The sequence below is a fragment of the Drosophila eugracilis genome, unplaced genomic scaffold (genome assembly GCF_018153835.1).
Source record: "Drosophila eugracilis isolate 14026-0451.02 unplaced genomic scaffold, ASM1815383v1 contig_90, whole genome shotgun sequence".
Taxonomy (NCBI): domain Eukaryota; kingdom Metazoa; phylum Arthropoda; class Insecta; order Diptera; family Drosophilidae; genus Drosophila; species Drosophila eugracilis.
Genome location: NW_024573812.1, coordinates 3,557,235 through 3,569,839, shown reverse-complemented (window position 1 = coordinate 3,569,839; position 12,605 = coordinate 3,557,235). Strand labels below are relative to the sequence as shown.

The following is a 12,605-nucleotide window of genomic DNA, read 5'->3' as shown; positions in this document are numbered from 1 at the left end:
CGTCGGTCACATTAAGCTCCACTGTGCGTTGCTGTCGCAGTCGCCGTCAACGTCGGCGTCCACCCTGCGGCAGTTCAAACAACAAATGCCAACCAAAACCAAGGGCTTACCAAAATCTCTGTGCGTTGTACTAGCGATAGAAAATTTCGATTGCAATGGGCACGCACGCAGGTTTTTAGGTGCAGTTGCACCAACCAACCAACCACCCAACCCAACAATCCATTGAACCAGCAGACTCCACATCCTCCGCCGTCCAACTGGGAAATTCCGGGCAATTCATTTCCCATGACTGTTAATCACTTGGCCATTATTATGTTTAGCCGAACGCGTACATAATTATAGCCCTGCAACCGTCGATCGGGCGATGTGTCCAATGGGATTAACTATTGGTTAAGCTAGAATTAAACCAGAATTAAATATGAGTGATAAAGGCGAGATGGGAGTACTCCACGAGCTGTTGAAGCTGGAATAAATTATCTGTACCTAGATGGTATTTAAGCACAGAGAGAAGTTTATCTTAAAGGTACATAAGATTTAGTTTGAAAATATTGACACATATTTCTAATAATAGTGATATATTACCTACAACAGATATATAATTTAACAAATTTTTAATAAAACCATAAATTGTTATAAGAACTAAAAATTAGATGCTTTCTTCCCCCTTGTAAAGTCCTCTAAACCAACGTAACTAATTGGTGGCTAATTTTCTCTAAGCCACTTAAAACTTTCGGTTATTAATAATCATTAAACCAATATTTATCCTTCTCCCAGTTCTAACGTTAATTAGAAAACAACAGGCCAGAAGCCAAAGAGGCCAAGAAGATGCCTTTAATTACACATGCAGACATTTATCATATTTTTTCGGTGGACTGAGGTGGAAAAAGAAGGAGGAGTGTAAGTTCGTGTTTTGCGGCTGGCACCCGCAGAAAGAGAAAAATTGTCAAAATGCAAAGCAGAAGATCATTATTACATTTCACGCTTCCAGCAAAAATAAGTAAAAGAGCCAACTGAAACCGCAGAAAGCGGCGAGTTCCACGGGCGACTCTACGTCGCGATAGCGTACCAAATTAATGGAAATGGAACCACATTGCGTTGGGTTCATGGAAGTGCTCGGGAAGAGTGGCTGGCAGGGGGTTTTTCATGGTTTGGCAGAAGGGATCGGCTAGTGGGCAGAGGGGCAGGGGGCAGGGGGCTGAGGGGTGTCTTTGAAGAACGTGCAGCGAGCCCTACAGGTAAGACTGTAGCGAAGGCGAAGAAAGACCAGCAGAAAGAACCCAAAACCAAAGCGTCGTTGTGGGAGAAAGAATAAAACTAACAATGGACTGCGATGACTCCGTCGACGTCGACGTCAGCTGAGCAGTCGACCGCGGCTCCGAATCCCATTGGAATGATGACGGCGACGTGCAGTCGAGTTTATAGGTGTGAGTGGACACTGAGAAAAAAGTGTTGTAAAAATTGAAAAACAATTCATTTTTTGGAAGAACAAACTTTAAGATTTTTTAAAGAAGATGGGAGGTGGTCGAAGGTATCACCTTAGACATTAAATCTCTTTAAAAGTGTCGGAAAGTATGCTATGCAAAATCATTTAATATGCGAAATAAAACATCTTATATAAATCATAACATACTTCTAGGTATATCGTAAGTAAAATATAAAAAGTTTTAGCTTAAATTAAATTTGAAAATTTATTTCCGAAAATCCTTTCAATCCTAAATTTTTCTCTTTGTGTAATAATATTTCGGTTTGAGCCCGCTTTTGTGTGCCTTTGGTTTATTGCGCTCTTTGTCTAGCACTGACTTTGGCTCACACACACAAACACCATGAAAGACAGGAAGAACTCACACATACGCACGCACACACACACGCTCACACAGAGTGAGGCCAATTTCCAATCACATCCATGAAATAAGCAAATAGTTGATTCTGTCCGATTCGACTATTTCTTCTTTCTTTTCCACGGTCTTTTCCCGTTTTCAGCCAGCAATTTCCTTCTTAAGCTAACTGCTTTCGGCACCAACCGACATTTACCAGCGCTAACTTGGCCAGAACAGAAGCTCAGCGGATCTAAAATTTCCAATTACCAATTCCAATTTCGGGATCTAAGGATTAACACAAGTTGCTGGCTGCCTTTAAAATCCGTATCTGTATCTGTTAGCCAAACCATCAGTGTGAAAACGTGTGTCGGTGTGTGTGTACACTTCGTTAACTGGAAGAGGAAACTGGAACTGGAATCGCTGGTGTTCTGGAAGCAGCGAGTCTCTTCGTCATTCTTGGCTTCTTCGGCTTCTTGGACAACGATTCCCATTCCCGACTTCTTGGCGGACATTCGCGGCTGCGTGATATTGGCCTGATCAGTTGAGCGATCAGTCGACAACGAAGGCTTGCAGTGAACGCGACGTGAAGTGCTAAACTCCAGAACTCCAAACTCTAACCACCACCTCGAACGCGCGTCCTCAAAAACGCTGAGAACCCGATTCGTATTCTCCGATCGTCGCCAGTGGCAATCAGATAGTGCTTCGCGCTCCTAACAATCCAACCACCCGAAGAAAAGATGGCCAAAATCGTACTCTTCTGCCTGCTGAGCCTCTTGGCATGCGCTGCAGGTTAGTAAAGTCACTGAATTTTGATTGATTTTTTTTGTGTATGTAGGTGTTTATATTTTGTAGTTTTGTCACTGCTTTCTTTATTTGAATTTAATATACATAGTATCGTTAGCTTGAAAGGATTAAAAGGACTTAAAAAACTAAATACAGTTCTTAAAAGCGGGTTTATTCCAGAATTTTTTCTTTAAATGCCGATAAATAAATGTAGTCTTATTTTAACACGATTCATTATTATCATCCTTTCAATCTAAGTAATACTTCTTACTAAATTTTTGAAACGCAGACCATGTCTTAAACGTGACTACTAAATTAAACTTCTTCTGAGAACATAAAGCAATGAAATAATTATGTTTTTATCCTCGCATCTCTAAATGCCTTGCTAATTGGCAGCTTACCTCTGTCTCTCAATGATAATTCAATCTCCAAGAAAAGTCTGTAATTATTCCTAGCATCTCCCATTTAACAAGTAAACAAAAGAAGTTCCAAAGAACTGCAAAATCCAGCCAAGCCTGAAAAACGAGGAAAGGAGAAAAAAAGAGATTCTGGCGAAACGAATGATGCATTCCCATCATTATATCCGAATCAGATTCGCAGTCATTAAGTCTGGTCGGTGTTTTTGCATCGATTCTTCGGTCTTCAATCTCCAGTCTCTGGTTTCCAGTCGTTGTCAGTCTACGCTGAGAGCTCTCCACTGATCGATTACCCCACCAGCACTGTTCCCATTCCCGATTCTGAACAAACTGGCTTTTTTTTTTATCAATTTCCCTCTGCTTATCCCAGTCGCCATCTCCATTATAATGATTTGCCTGCTAACTGGCCCGAGGGATGTTAGGTGCCAACAAATAACTAGAGTTAGCCACATCCTACGGCAATGGCATCAGCATCCACATCAGAGTCCCGGCAAACACTAGCATTGACTTTGACTGCATCATTAGAGACGTGCTAGATTCGCGATCTATCGCTGGCCAAGCGTAATTACCTTAGGAAATTATGGTGCTCGAGAGCTGCAGGGTTCTTTTCTGCGCTGCCCAATTATGGGGTTACCTATCCCGATCCCGAACCCGATTCCGATCTCGATCTTGGTCTTGGTCTTGATATTACTCCCAATCCCGCAGTCGAATTCACGTTCAAAGTCAGTGTCAAATTAACTGCAATTGGGACGGGGCTCGTTATCTTCTGGCCAAGAGTCGAGAACTATCTTCCACTTCGAATCCGATTTAGTTTCGCCATTAAGCTGGGATTCATTTGGTGAAATTAATGCCTGAATTGAATCTGATTCCCTCCAGCTCCAAGTTTAAATTGCCCTATTAAAATGAAATTTAAGAATTTCTTTTTTCCCGATGAGCTTCTGATATCATCGCATGATCATTATTCTTATTAGCCAGATAGAAATCTCAGCTCTTCGGACGCATAATAAATTCCCCAAAAAATCGTTTCATTCATAAATCTTCACAGCGACTTGTCTATCATCATCATCATCATCATTCCATCGGAGGGAGACTTTGACTTGACTTTGTGTGTGTCTTGCATTTAAATCGCCGGAAATAATTTCATATACGAGCAGAGTACACACTTGGTATTGTATATATGTGTGTGTGTTTAAACACTGGAACTCTCTTGATGTCTAGGCCCTTGCCTATACATCCCATATCCAATATCCATCCACGACAAGTGCCATAAATGGCCAAGTGGCCAAGGGTTCGTTGAGTCGGTTGGAAAACAAAGTACTCACATTGGTATTTGTGTTTATCTTTTGAGCCGCTTTGTAAGGGCCAAACATACACACAGGTATGTGTGTGTACACAGATACTTTTTGAGAGGGCCAAGATCTTTGTCCCTTGGCTACCTGTTGCCCCGATCCCGAACCCCAATCTGAACCCTGAAACCAAAATTAAAGTCACTGTCATCTTGCATTGTTCCCAGCCTCTCGCAGTCTTCTTCTTTTCACTTTACTTTACTTCTCGGGTCAGCGATTACATAAGATTCGGTTGGGTCTCTGTCTCTTCGTCTTTATTTCGGTGCTGACCAGCGGGCTAATTAATGTCATCAGCACCTTGATTCCCCATTTCGGATTTTGTGTAATTAGCCGACAGAGGTCAGGGACCGCATAAATGCTCCTGGTCATCATCATCATCATCATCATGAATCACGCGTCCAATTTTGGGGGTCCAAAGTTTTGTTCTTCTTGGTTTGTTTTTATGGAGTTGGGTCCAACGATGGCTAGCCACTTTTTTGGTAATCCCATTTAATGATGTTTCTGCGATTACGCATGCGATGTCCGAAGCTGAAACCGTTACCGTTTTCGCTATTTCGGTTACGCATTGCGATTCCAATTGCGTTCGGATTTCAGACTTATAAGAAGGTTCATTCACCTAAGGTTATATAGTCTTACTTTTCATATAAACTTTTATGATATATATTTGAACTATCTGGTATTACAGGTCAACGCATTACGACAATTCACCTGGATGGAGTGCAATACTTTATCAGCCGAATGAATCCCTATTCCCCGGAGCTTAACTACTTCCTGGCCTATCAGTATTGCCGTTCTCTGGGCCTGCAGTTGGCCTCCTTTGAGACGAAGGAGAAGGCCGAGTCGATGACCACGTATCTGAAGAATGCCGGTTACGGCAACTACGATTTCTGGACCTCCGGCAATCGCCTGGGCACGGGCATGTTCCTATGGATGAGCACTGGTCTGCCGTTCAATGCCACTTTTGATTTCTTTGAGAACTCGGCGGACGCCATTCAGGCCGGTCTGCTCGATCCCGTTGATCATAATAGCAACACCTCCCCCCAGCGCACCGCTCGCGACAGGTAAGTAGTCCTGACTGGAATGGTACACAGAGAAAAAAGGATAACACCTTTTGCCCTGTTTCTTTGTTCCTGTATAACTTGTATCCATCTACATCGATATCCTTTCTGTTTACTTTCTCCAATCTATAGCAGCAGTGGCGCCGAGAAGGGATGCGTGATCCTGAAGCAGCCCACGCTCAAGTGGATGCCCGAGGACTGCTCGGCCGTTAAGGACTTCATCTGCGAGCAGACCCGCTGCTACTATTACAACTATGGCAGCATCCCCGTCTCGTCGGCGCAGGGGTAAGGACACTTGACCGCGGAGCCACTCCACATAACTCCACAACTCTACACAACCACATGATAAATCGAACAGATATTAAGAGAGCACTGATTGGAGGAGGAACTAAGAATATTGATAATGCAATAAACAAATTATGCTATAATTAACGTTAATTAATTTGCTATACGAGCTGCCCGCAAGTGGCAATTAAACAAATGTCCCTAATTAAGTAAAACAAAAGCGAAAAAACATATTTATACCAGATAAAAAAAACTTAAACTAAAAGATAAACCAGATCAAGAGATTACGCAAGGATAAAGTGATTAAACACAAGTTACTTTAGTTGACCACAAATATACACAGACACACACACACAGACACACCACACAAACATACACACATTGACAGAAGGCGAATCCTAATTCGATTCCCCAAAAAAAAACACAGAATTTGCAAAAAGAATGAACAAATAGGTGAGCTAAACCCCAAATCGTAACCAATCTACCATAACTACACACACAATCTATATATGCATATGTACATCTAAAGACTAATGCGACTTCTTACTAACGCCACTCCAAGTCAAGCCGTTAAAATGGTTTGCTAAAACTCTACTCAATCCTAAATTGAAATTTTTAAGATCTCAAAAAAAAAAGCTTACAAAAAGAACACTACCTTGTAGACGCCAATGGGATGTCCAAATTAAAGAAAGTTAATGCAATCTTTAGCGTTGTTAAGTTACTAATGTTGGTAAGAACGTATCAAAATCTTTCTTTTAAAAACCTTTTTTTTAAAGGTAATTTAAGATTGCATTGACTTTTGTGACCCCTCCCATATGAGCGCCAAAAAATGTATTTTGTTTGGTGGTTTGGGGCTTAGCTTCCTTAGATGTTGTATCGCTCTCGTTGCTGTTGTTGTTGTTGTTGATGTTGTCATGATGAATTGTGTTCAACTAACTAACTTTAGTCTAAGCAACTTTCGCACTAACCACGCCCACGAACCGCCCAAGGAATCAGAGAATGAAACTAAACAATTTTCATTATTTCTCCATTTCAATTCTCCACCATATAGACGTCCCATCACCTCGACAACCCCAAGGACTCCTGCCTCACTGATGAACCTGCATGTTGCTGCCACCACCACTCCTTTGCCCCTGTTGATGTCCACCAGTGGAGCCATGTACACCGCTGCCAAGGCCAAATCCTCGCCAGGTGTGGGCCATCGGCTGATTGATGATTCCAGCTCCCAGCAGCAACCCTCTTTTATGTCCTTCAAACTGAACCATGATCGTTCCCTGCCCGATACGGATTCCGCTGATGTCGATGTTGACGACCAGGAAACCGATGTTGAGCCCGAGGAGCACGACGACCATGAGGCTGAGGGAGAAGGCGACGAGGAGCATGAAGGCGACAACTTTGGAGAACATGCTCGTGAATTGGGCAACGACAGCGATGGCGACATCAAGGAACATGTTTTCCCTCTGAGCGACAACGAACTCCATCCCGAGATGCATTCCATTGAGGAGGTGCAGCAACAGTTACAGCAACAGGATCACGATTCGGAAACGGATTCGGCCCCAGCTCCAGCTACGGCTGAGGAAAACGAGAGTTCCCAACATGATGCTGAGGCGGATGGGGAGCACGATCTGGAAGCTGAAGGTGAAACCGAGTCGGAGAACGAGTCCCCAGTAGCTCCCGTTCAGGTCAACGAACCATTGGCCCTACCCAGCTCCACGGAATCCCCAGCTGCCGCTATCGAGGAGCGCATCAAGCAGATTGCCCAAGACTTCCAGAAAATGGCCAGCTCCCAGGAGCTGCAGCAGCCCAAGGAGGAACTGACACCCCAATCGTCCCTGTCCCTCAACGATCTGATACGCACCCTGCGACCCAACGAACAGCAGATCATCCCACAAATCGACTCGGACTACTCGAATGCCATGCGTGTCCTGGGCAAGCCATTGGCGGCCAACAACTAAGCATGTCCCCGTAGAAGCCACTAGCCTAAGTTGTGTGTGTATGTTTGGGTCGAGGAGGTTATCTAATTGGGTATCCGGGTTCCACTGAGGAATGAACATTTTCGATAGCCGGCCGGACATGTCCGAAAATGACGCTTCTCTCTGAGGACCTCGATACCAAGCGATGACCCCGCTAAAACTAACGATCCGGCAAGAGAGATTAAAGGAGCTAAGACATTAATCTATATATAAATATATATGTATTGTATGCTTTAATTGTATGACAACCACCACAAAAAAGGAAACTCTTGATTAATAAACGTAATAAGTAAATAAGTTGATTGGCTTTTTAAGTAATATATAATCTTTATGGGTTGCTATATATAGCAAGGTAGATCCCAAAATCAAAAATAAGTTTAAAGAACTTACATTTGTGGATTCTAGGAACTGTAAGATGACAATAATTCTGGCCAAGTTGAATGCACTGTTAATATATAATACCCCTAAGTGGGGATTAAAAAAGATCTTCCGTAACTTCAGGGGAAAACTATTAAGAATACTTAAGGCACTTAAGGTTCCCCTGTGGAAAACCCCCAAAAAACTGATGTAATCTTTCGTTGAATCATTTGTAAAAGAGGAACCCCTCCAATAATAGAATATAATCGTAATAATCTGTGCCTTCCCATTGCCAAGAGATATCTCATAACGGCTCGCCTTGACCATGGCCAAAGCGAAAATCATAAAGAAGTCTCTGAGATTTATTTGGCTTAGTCGAAACGAAGATGAAAGCCAATAATCGTAAATTAACTGCTAAGGCTCTAAAAACTGAAGTGTGTGCTGAGGAATTTTATTGCACTCGCTCTGCGAGAGCCAGCGGCTGAAGAATAAATAAATTCCTCGGTGGGCTTACATCACGCTGCCCGTGTCCATACCCATGGCCATGCCCATGCCTGTGCCCAAGTCCATGTCCGTGTCTGCATTCAAATCTGCAAATCATCTTTCTTAATTTAAAGAGGATTCCGAGACGCAGACGCATCACATCAAGTTTTATGTGTGTCGGTGTCGTTCAACAATTGGATGAAGATGGAGTTGCGACGTTGCCACAGTACACATTAACCAGCAGATCAAAAAGGGGCCTTTGGCCAAGACTCTTTCCCCCCCCTCCATCCCATGCCATATTCTACATTCCACCTCCCTGCCCACCTGCTGCTCCATCTTGGTCTTCATCTTCATCTTCATCTTGAGCTCCACCTTCGCGCATGCGCAGACGACTGACTTCGTTTGAAGTTCTGTTGACTGATGTTGTTGCTGTTGGCCCGATGATGTTGCTGTTGCTGTTGTGCTGCTGCTCTGCCGCTGAAAGTGGTTAATGAAAGAAGCACACACAGCGAAATGTGTATGTGGACATACATATATGGTATATGGCAGCAGCAGCAAAAGCAGCAGCAGATGCCAAGACAACCTTGAAATGTATAGCAGGGTCCAACGAACGAATATAAAAAAGGTTCTTTGGTTCTCCGGTTCTTGGTTTCTTTATTTTTTCTCTTTTCCCAAAGGCACCAAGAATATCGGAGAACAGTAAGTAACTGCTAACTGGGTATGCCCCAATCCGGCTGAATCTCTGGTCGTCTCCAGAAAGCAAAAGTGCTCGTATATGGGAGTTATTTTTAAATATCCAGACTTTTTCGAGTGCATGCAAATGATTCAGTGTGTCCGGAAGTACCGGAAGTCAGCGCAAGAGAAAGTTCTGACTTTTTCGGATTATATAAGGGAATATTGCTGGAGTGTCCAGTATCAGTGCAAGACAAACAGTTCTCTTGACACAACGTTATATCCTTTACAAGTTCACAATGAAAGTAATCCTGGTCCTGACTTTCCTGGCCACTTTGGCCAGCCTTTCTTTGGCTTTTCCCCAGGTGGGACATGGATCTCCTAATGGACCCAGTGGGGTAAGAACTCATTTATCAAAAAACTATAAAATAGAGTAACATTCTTTTTTTTGTATATCATTCAGCGCTTTCCTATGACCAAAAACTGGGCGCAACCTCCAGTCGATCTGCGAAAACCCATTATCTTCCTGCCAGAGGCCACGCCCATTCACGAAGCCCAGGAATCGCGGCCCGGACAAGCCAGGCGTCGCAAGAGTGGATAGATTCCATGGAATAATAATATATATTGAATGGTTATACAACCTTTAGCAAGATAAATAGTTATAAATATATTATTGTTGTGTTCAAATAGTAATGATAAAAAGATTCTATAAAAATCTATTTTATAGAATTTTGTATTATTTCACTCTTAAAAGATCCTACGGTTCAGTGCGAAAAAGGTATATATATATATATAGACAGTTGGTAGTTTGACTTGTGAACTAGTTTTGAGCTACACTCAGATTAATTAAATTGGCACGACAACGCAAAAAAAGCAAACCGTGAAAGAAACCTATAAAAGAACGATATCAATGACAGTAGCGTCAGTACATCTTCTCAAAAGGTTAGTTAAGTTACTCGAAACAAAATGGATTTCAATCATAGGGAACTTCAATTTAATGAATTTAAATTACAATACCAGTTTGTTTTTAACTTCATTGAGATAAATAAAAAATGTCGTTTGTGTCGTAATATGTTATTGACTTGCGTTATACGACGAGCTTTTAATTGCTTTTGGTGATAAAATAAAACTCAATACAAAATGACGTGCTAAAATAGTATTAATGGTGCTAATTTAAGATGTGCCAATAATTAGTGAAGCAAAAAATATAAGACAAGTAAACCGAAAACAATGAAGATTGTTCATTCCTTAGAAGTTTTTATATCTAATATTAGATTACCAATTAGTAATCTTTAATTTCCCTCGCAGTTCAAAATGAAGATCCTGTTGCTGCTTCCACTTCTGATATCGACGGTCTCTGGTCAGGGATTCGGAAATTTTGGTGGCGGCGGATTCGGGGGATTTGGAGGGGCAACTGGTGGATTAGGAGGCCATAGTAGTGCAGCTGCGGGACTTGGCGGAATCGCAGATGCTGCTGGACGACTCGCCGGGGCAGCTGGAGGTATCGCTGGGGCAGCTGGAGGACTCGCCGGGGCAGCTGGAGGAACACTGGGTGGAGCTCTATCCAATGTAGCCAACGCTGCACAGGGTGTGGTGTCCAACATAGCCAGTATTGTGCCCAAAGTGCCACTGTTGACAAATGTCCAAAACTTTGATGACTTCCTGGTGAGATTTTAGGGATTCTACTTCATAAAAAGTCGACTATAATCGGAAATCTTCCTCAGAGCCAAACTGGAAAGACATTATCTGCAGCGGAAAGGTCTCTGCGTGAGGGAGCTTTCACTGCCACCAAAAATCTGGTAAATGCCGGAAATGAGGCTTTCGCAAAAGGACTCTCCACGTTTGAGATGGCAGTGAATGCCTTCGCTGATTTGACCAATGAAGAGTTTCTTAAGCAAAAGACAGGTCGCAAGAGGTCACCTGAAACGGAGTAAGTTTAGCTTTTCGGATAAACGTGCTAAAAATTGTTTAATTTGTAACTATTTTCCATAGCGCTAGGACAGCATCTAGCCGAAGGTTGGCCACCGTTCCCGAAGATAAGCCTATTCCAGAGTCTTTCGATTGGCGGAAGAAAGGAGGTGTTACCCCTGTCAAGAACCAGGGCACTTGTGGATCCTGTTGGACCTTTGCCACCACAGGGGCTATTGAAGGCCACACCTTTGCCGCAACAGGCACACTGCCCAATCTCTCCGAGCAGAATCTAGTTGATTGTGGTCCAACAGAAGATTTTTCATTGAATGGATGTGATGGTGGATTCCAGGAGGCTGCTCTTTGTTGGATCCATGAAAATCAAATGGGTGTGCCGTTGGCCGAAAATTATCCGTACGTCGACAAACAGGAATCGTGCAAATTTGAGCCAAGTGACATTGGCCCCCATATGCGTGGTTTTGGGGTCATTCCCCCCGGAGATGAGGAGCTGATGAAAAAGGTGGTGGCCACTTTGGGACCTCTGGCCTGCACGGTTAGCGTTACAGACACCCTGAAGAACTACAAGAGAGGCATCTACGATAACGACGAATGCAACCAGGGCGAGCTGAATCATGCCATCCTGGTTGTTGGTTATGGATCGGAGAATGGCTTGGATTACTGGATTGTCAAGAACTCGTGGGATGATTCATGGGGTGAGGAGGGCTATTTCCGCCTGCTCCGCGGCAAGAACTTCTGCCAAATCGCAGCTGAGTGCTCCTATCCTTTGATAACGCACGCTTAGTCAGATTGTTTAACTTTTATGTTTAAAAATGTTTTAAATAGCCCTCTGGGTTATAAAATTGGATCACTTTGAATAAATGCAAGTCATTTCTTGCTTAGCCGGTTTAAACATTAAATTCAAATGTATGCAAAGTAACCATTTTTATTTAGCGTTAAATATTTTGAAAATATACTAGATTCGGTGCTCGGTATTCATGGATACATTGAAGTACAAGAAGTCCAACCAAATCAATGCTAAGGCCTTCACAAATGAAATGATATTTCTTGGAAATTCCAAGTTAAGCTACTATTTATTCGTTCCTTGTCTCCGAAGTCCACCTGTAGGTAGGGATGAACTCTTGGGAGATGCTGAACCTCATCCAATCTAACAGCTTTGAAGAAATTGTAGATATCGGGAGAGGTTATACTCAATGGTAAGTAAAATATGTTTACGAATCTATATACAAAATTCTAAATTCTTCTTCTAAATTTAGCACAAAGTAATAGTACTAATTTATATATTAAGTGCATTCTTTCGCCAAAAATACAAGTTTCTGCATAGCTGATCTTTATTCCAGATTCAAATTAAAAATTCAGGTCTAAATCAAAGTTTATAAAAGGCGGTAAAGAACATATTAGTATCAGTGAATTCGGAACGGTTGGTTGAATTACCGCACATTAAAGTGTTTCAATTTTAAAATTCCTTATCCCCATATTATAAACTTTT

The 12,605-nt window shown here is 42.5% G+C and overlaps 3 protein-coding genes across 5 annotated transcripts; all 3 read left to right on the top strand.

Moving 5' to 3' along the window:
* Nucleotides 1-2,017: 2,017 nt before the first annotated feature.
* Nucleotides 2,018-7,975, top strand: LOC108113363. 3 transcript variants are annotated; one of them, XM_017223930.1, is made up of 4 exons: nt 2,018-2,606; nt 5,048-5,423; nt 5,556-5,705; nt 6,757-7,975. In XM_017223930.1, exons 1-4 carry the CDS (start codon nt 2,555-2,557, stop codon nt 7,658-7,660), a joined length of 1,482 nt encoding a protein of 493 aa, XP_017079419.1. In that variant the 5' UTR covers nt 2,018-2,554; the 3' UTR covers nt 7,661-7,975. The 3 variants fall into 3 exon arrangements, with proteins under 3 accessions (XP_017079419.1, XP_017079418.1, XP_017079420.1); XM_017223929.1 differs by having other exon boundaries at nt 2,019-2,606; nt 5,553-5,705; XM_017223931.2 differs by lacking the exons at nt 2,018-2,606; nt 5,048-5,423; nt 5,556-5,705 and adding an exon at nt 5,712-6,158.
* A 1,514-nt stretch (nt 7,976-9,489) lies between these two features.
* On the top strand, nt 9,490-9,791 carry LOC108112481. Its single transcript, XM_017222343.1, has 2 exons — nt 9,490-9,588; nt 9,654-9,791. Exons 1-2 carry the CDS (start codon nt 9,490-9,492, stop codon nt 9,789-9,791), a joined length of 237 nt encoding a protein of 78 aa, XP_017077832.1.
* A 713-nt stretch (nt 9,792-10,504) lies between these two features.
* LOC108112359 (procathepsin L-like) lies at nt 10,505-11,985 on the top strand. The gene is made up of 4 exons (XM_017222187.1): nt 10,505-10,628; nt 10,707-10,855; nt 10,915-11,120; nt 11,183-11,985. The coding sequence occupies exons 1-4, from the start codon at nt 10,505-10,507 to the stop codon at nt 11,898-11,900; spliced, it is 1,197 nt and encodes a 398-aa protein (XP_017077676.1). The 3' UTR covers nt 11,901-11,985.
* The last annotated feature ends 620 nt before the right edge of the window (nt 11,986-12,605 follow it).

Excerpts from the sequence above, each read along its gene's own strand:
- LOC108113363 (XM_017223929.1), top strand. The coding sequence starts at position 2,555 with ATGGCCAAAATCGTACTCTTCTGCCTGCTGAGCCTCTTGGCATGCGCT. Across the intron at positions 5,424-5,552 it reads CAGCGCACCGCTCGCGACAG|CAGCAGTGGCGCCGAGAAGG; the intron begins GTAAGTAGTCCT and ends TCCAATCTATAG. Across the intron at positions 5,706-6,756 it reads CCCGTCTCGTCGGCGCAGGG|ACGTCCCATCACCTCGACAA; the intron begins GTAAGGACACTT and ends TCCACCATATAG.
- LOC108112481 (XM_017222343.1), top strand. The coding sequence starts at position 9,490 with ATGAAAGTAATCCTGGTCCTGACTTTCCTGGCCACTTTGGCCAGCCTT. Across the intron at positions 9,589-9,653 it reads CTCCTAATGGACCCAGTGGG|CGCTTTCCTATGACCAAAAA; the intron begins GTAAGAACTCAT and ends TATATCATTCAG.
- LOC108112359 (XM_017222187.1), top strand. The coding sequence starts at position 10,505 with ATGAAGATCCTGTTGCTGCTTCCACTTCTGATATCGACGGTCTCTGGT. Across the intron at positions 10,629-10,706 it reads TGGATTAGGAGGCCATAGTA|CTGGAGGACTCGCCGGGGCA; the intron begins GTGCAGCTGCGG and ends TCGCTGGGGCAG. Across the intron at positions 10,856-10,914 it reads AAAACTTTGATGACTTCCTG|AGCCAAACTGGAAAGACATT; the intron begins GTGAGATTTTAG and ends AATCTTCCTCAG.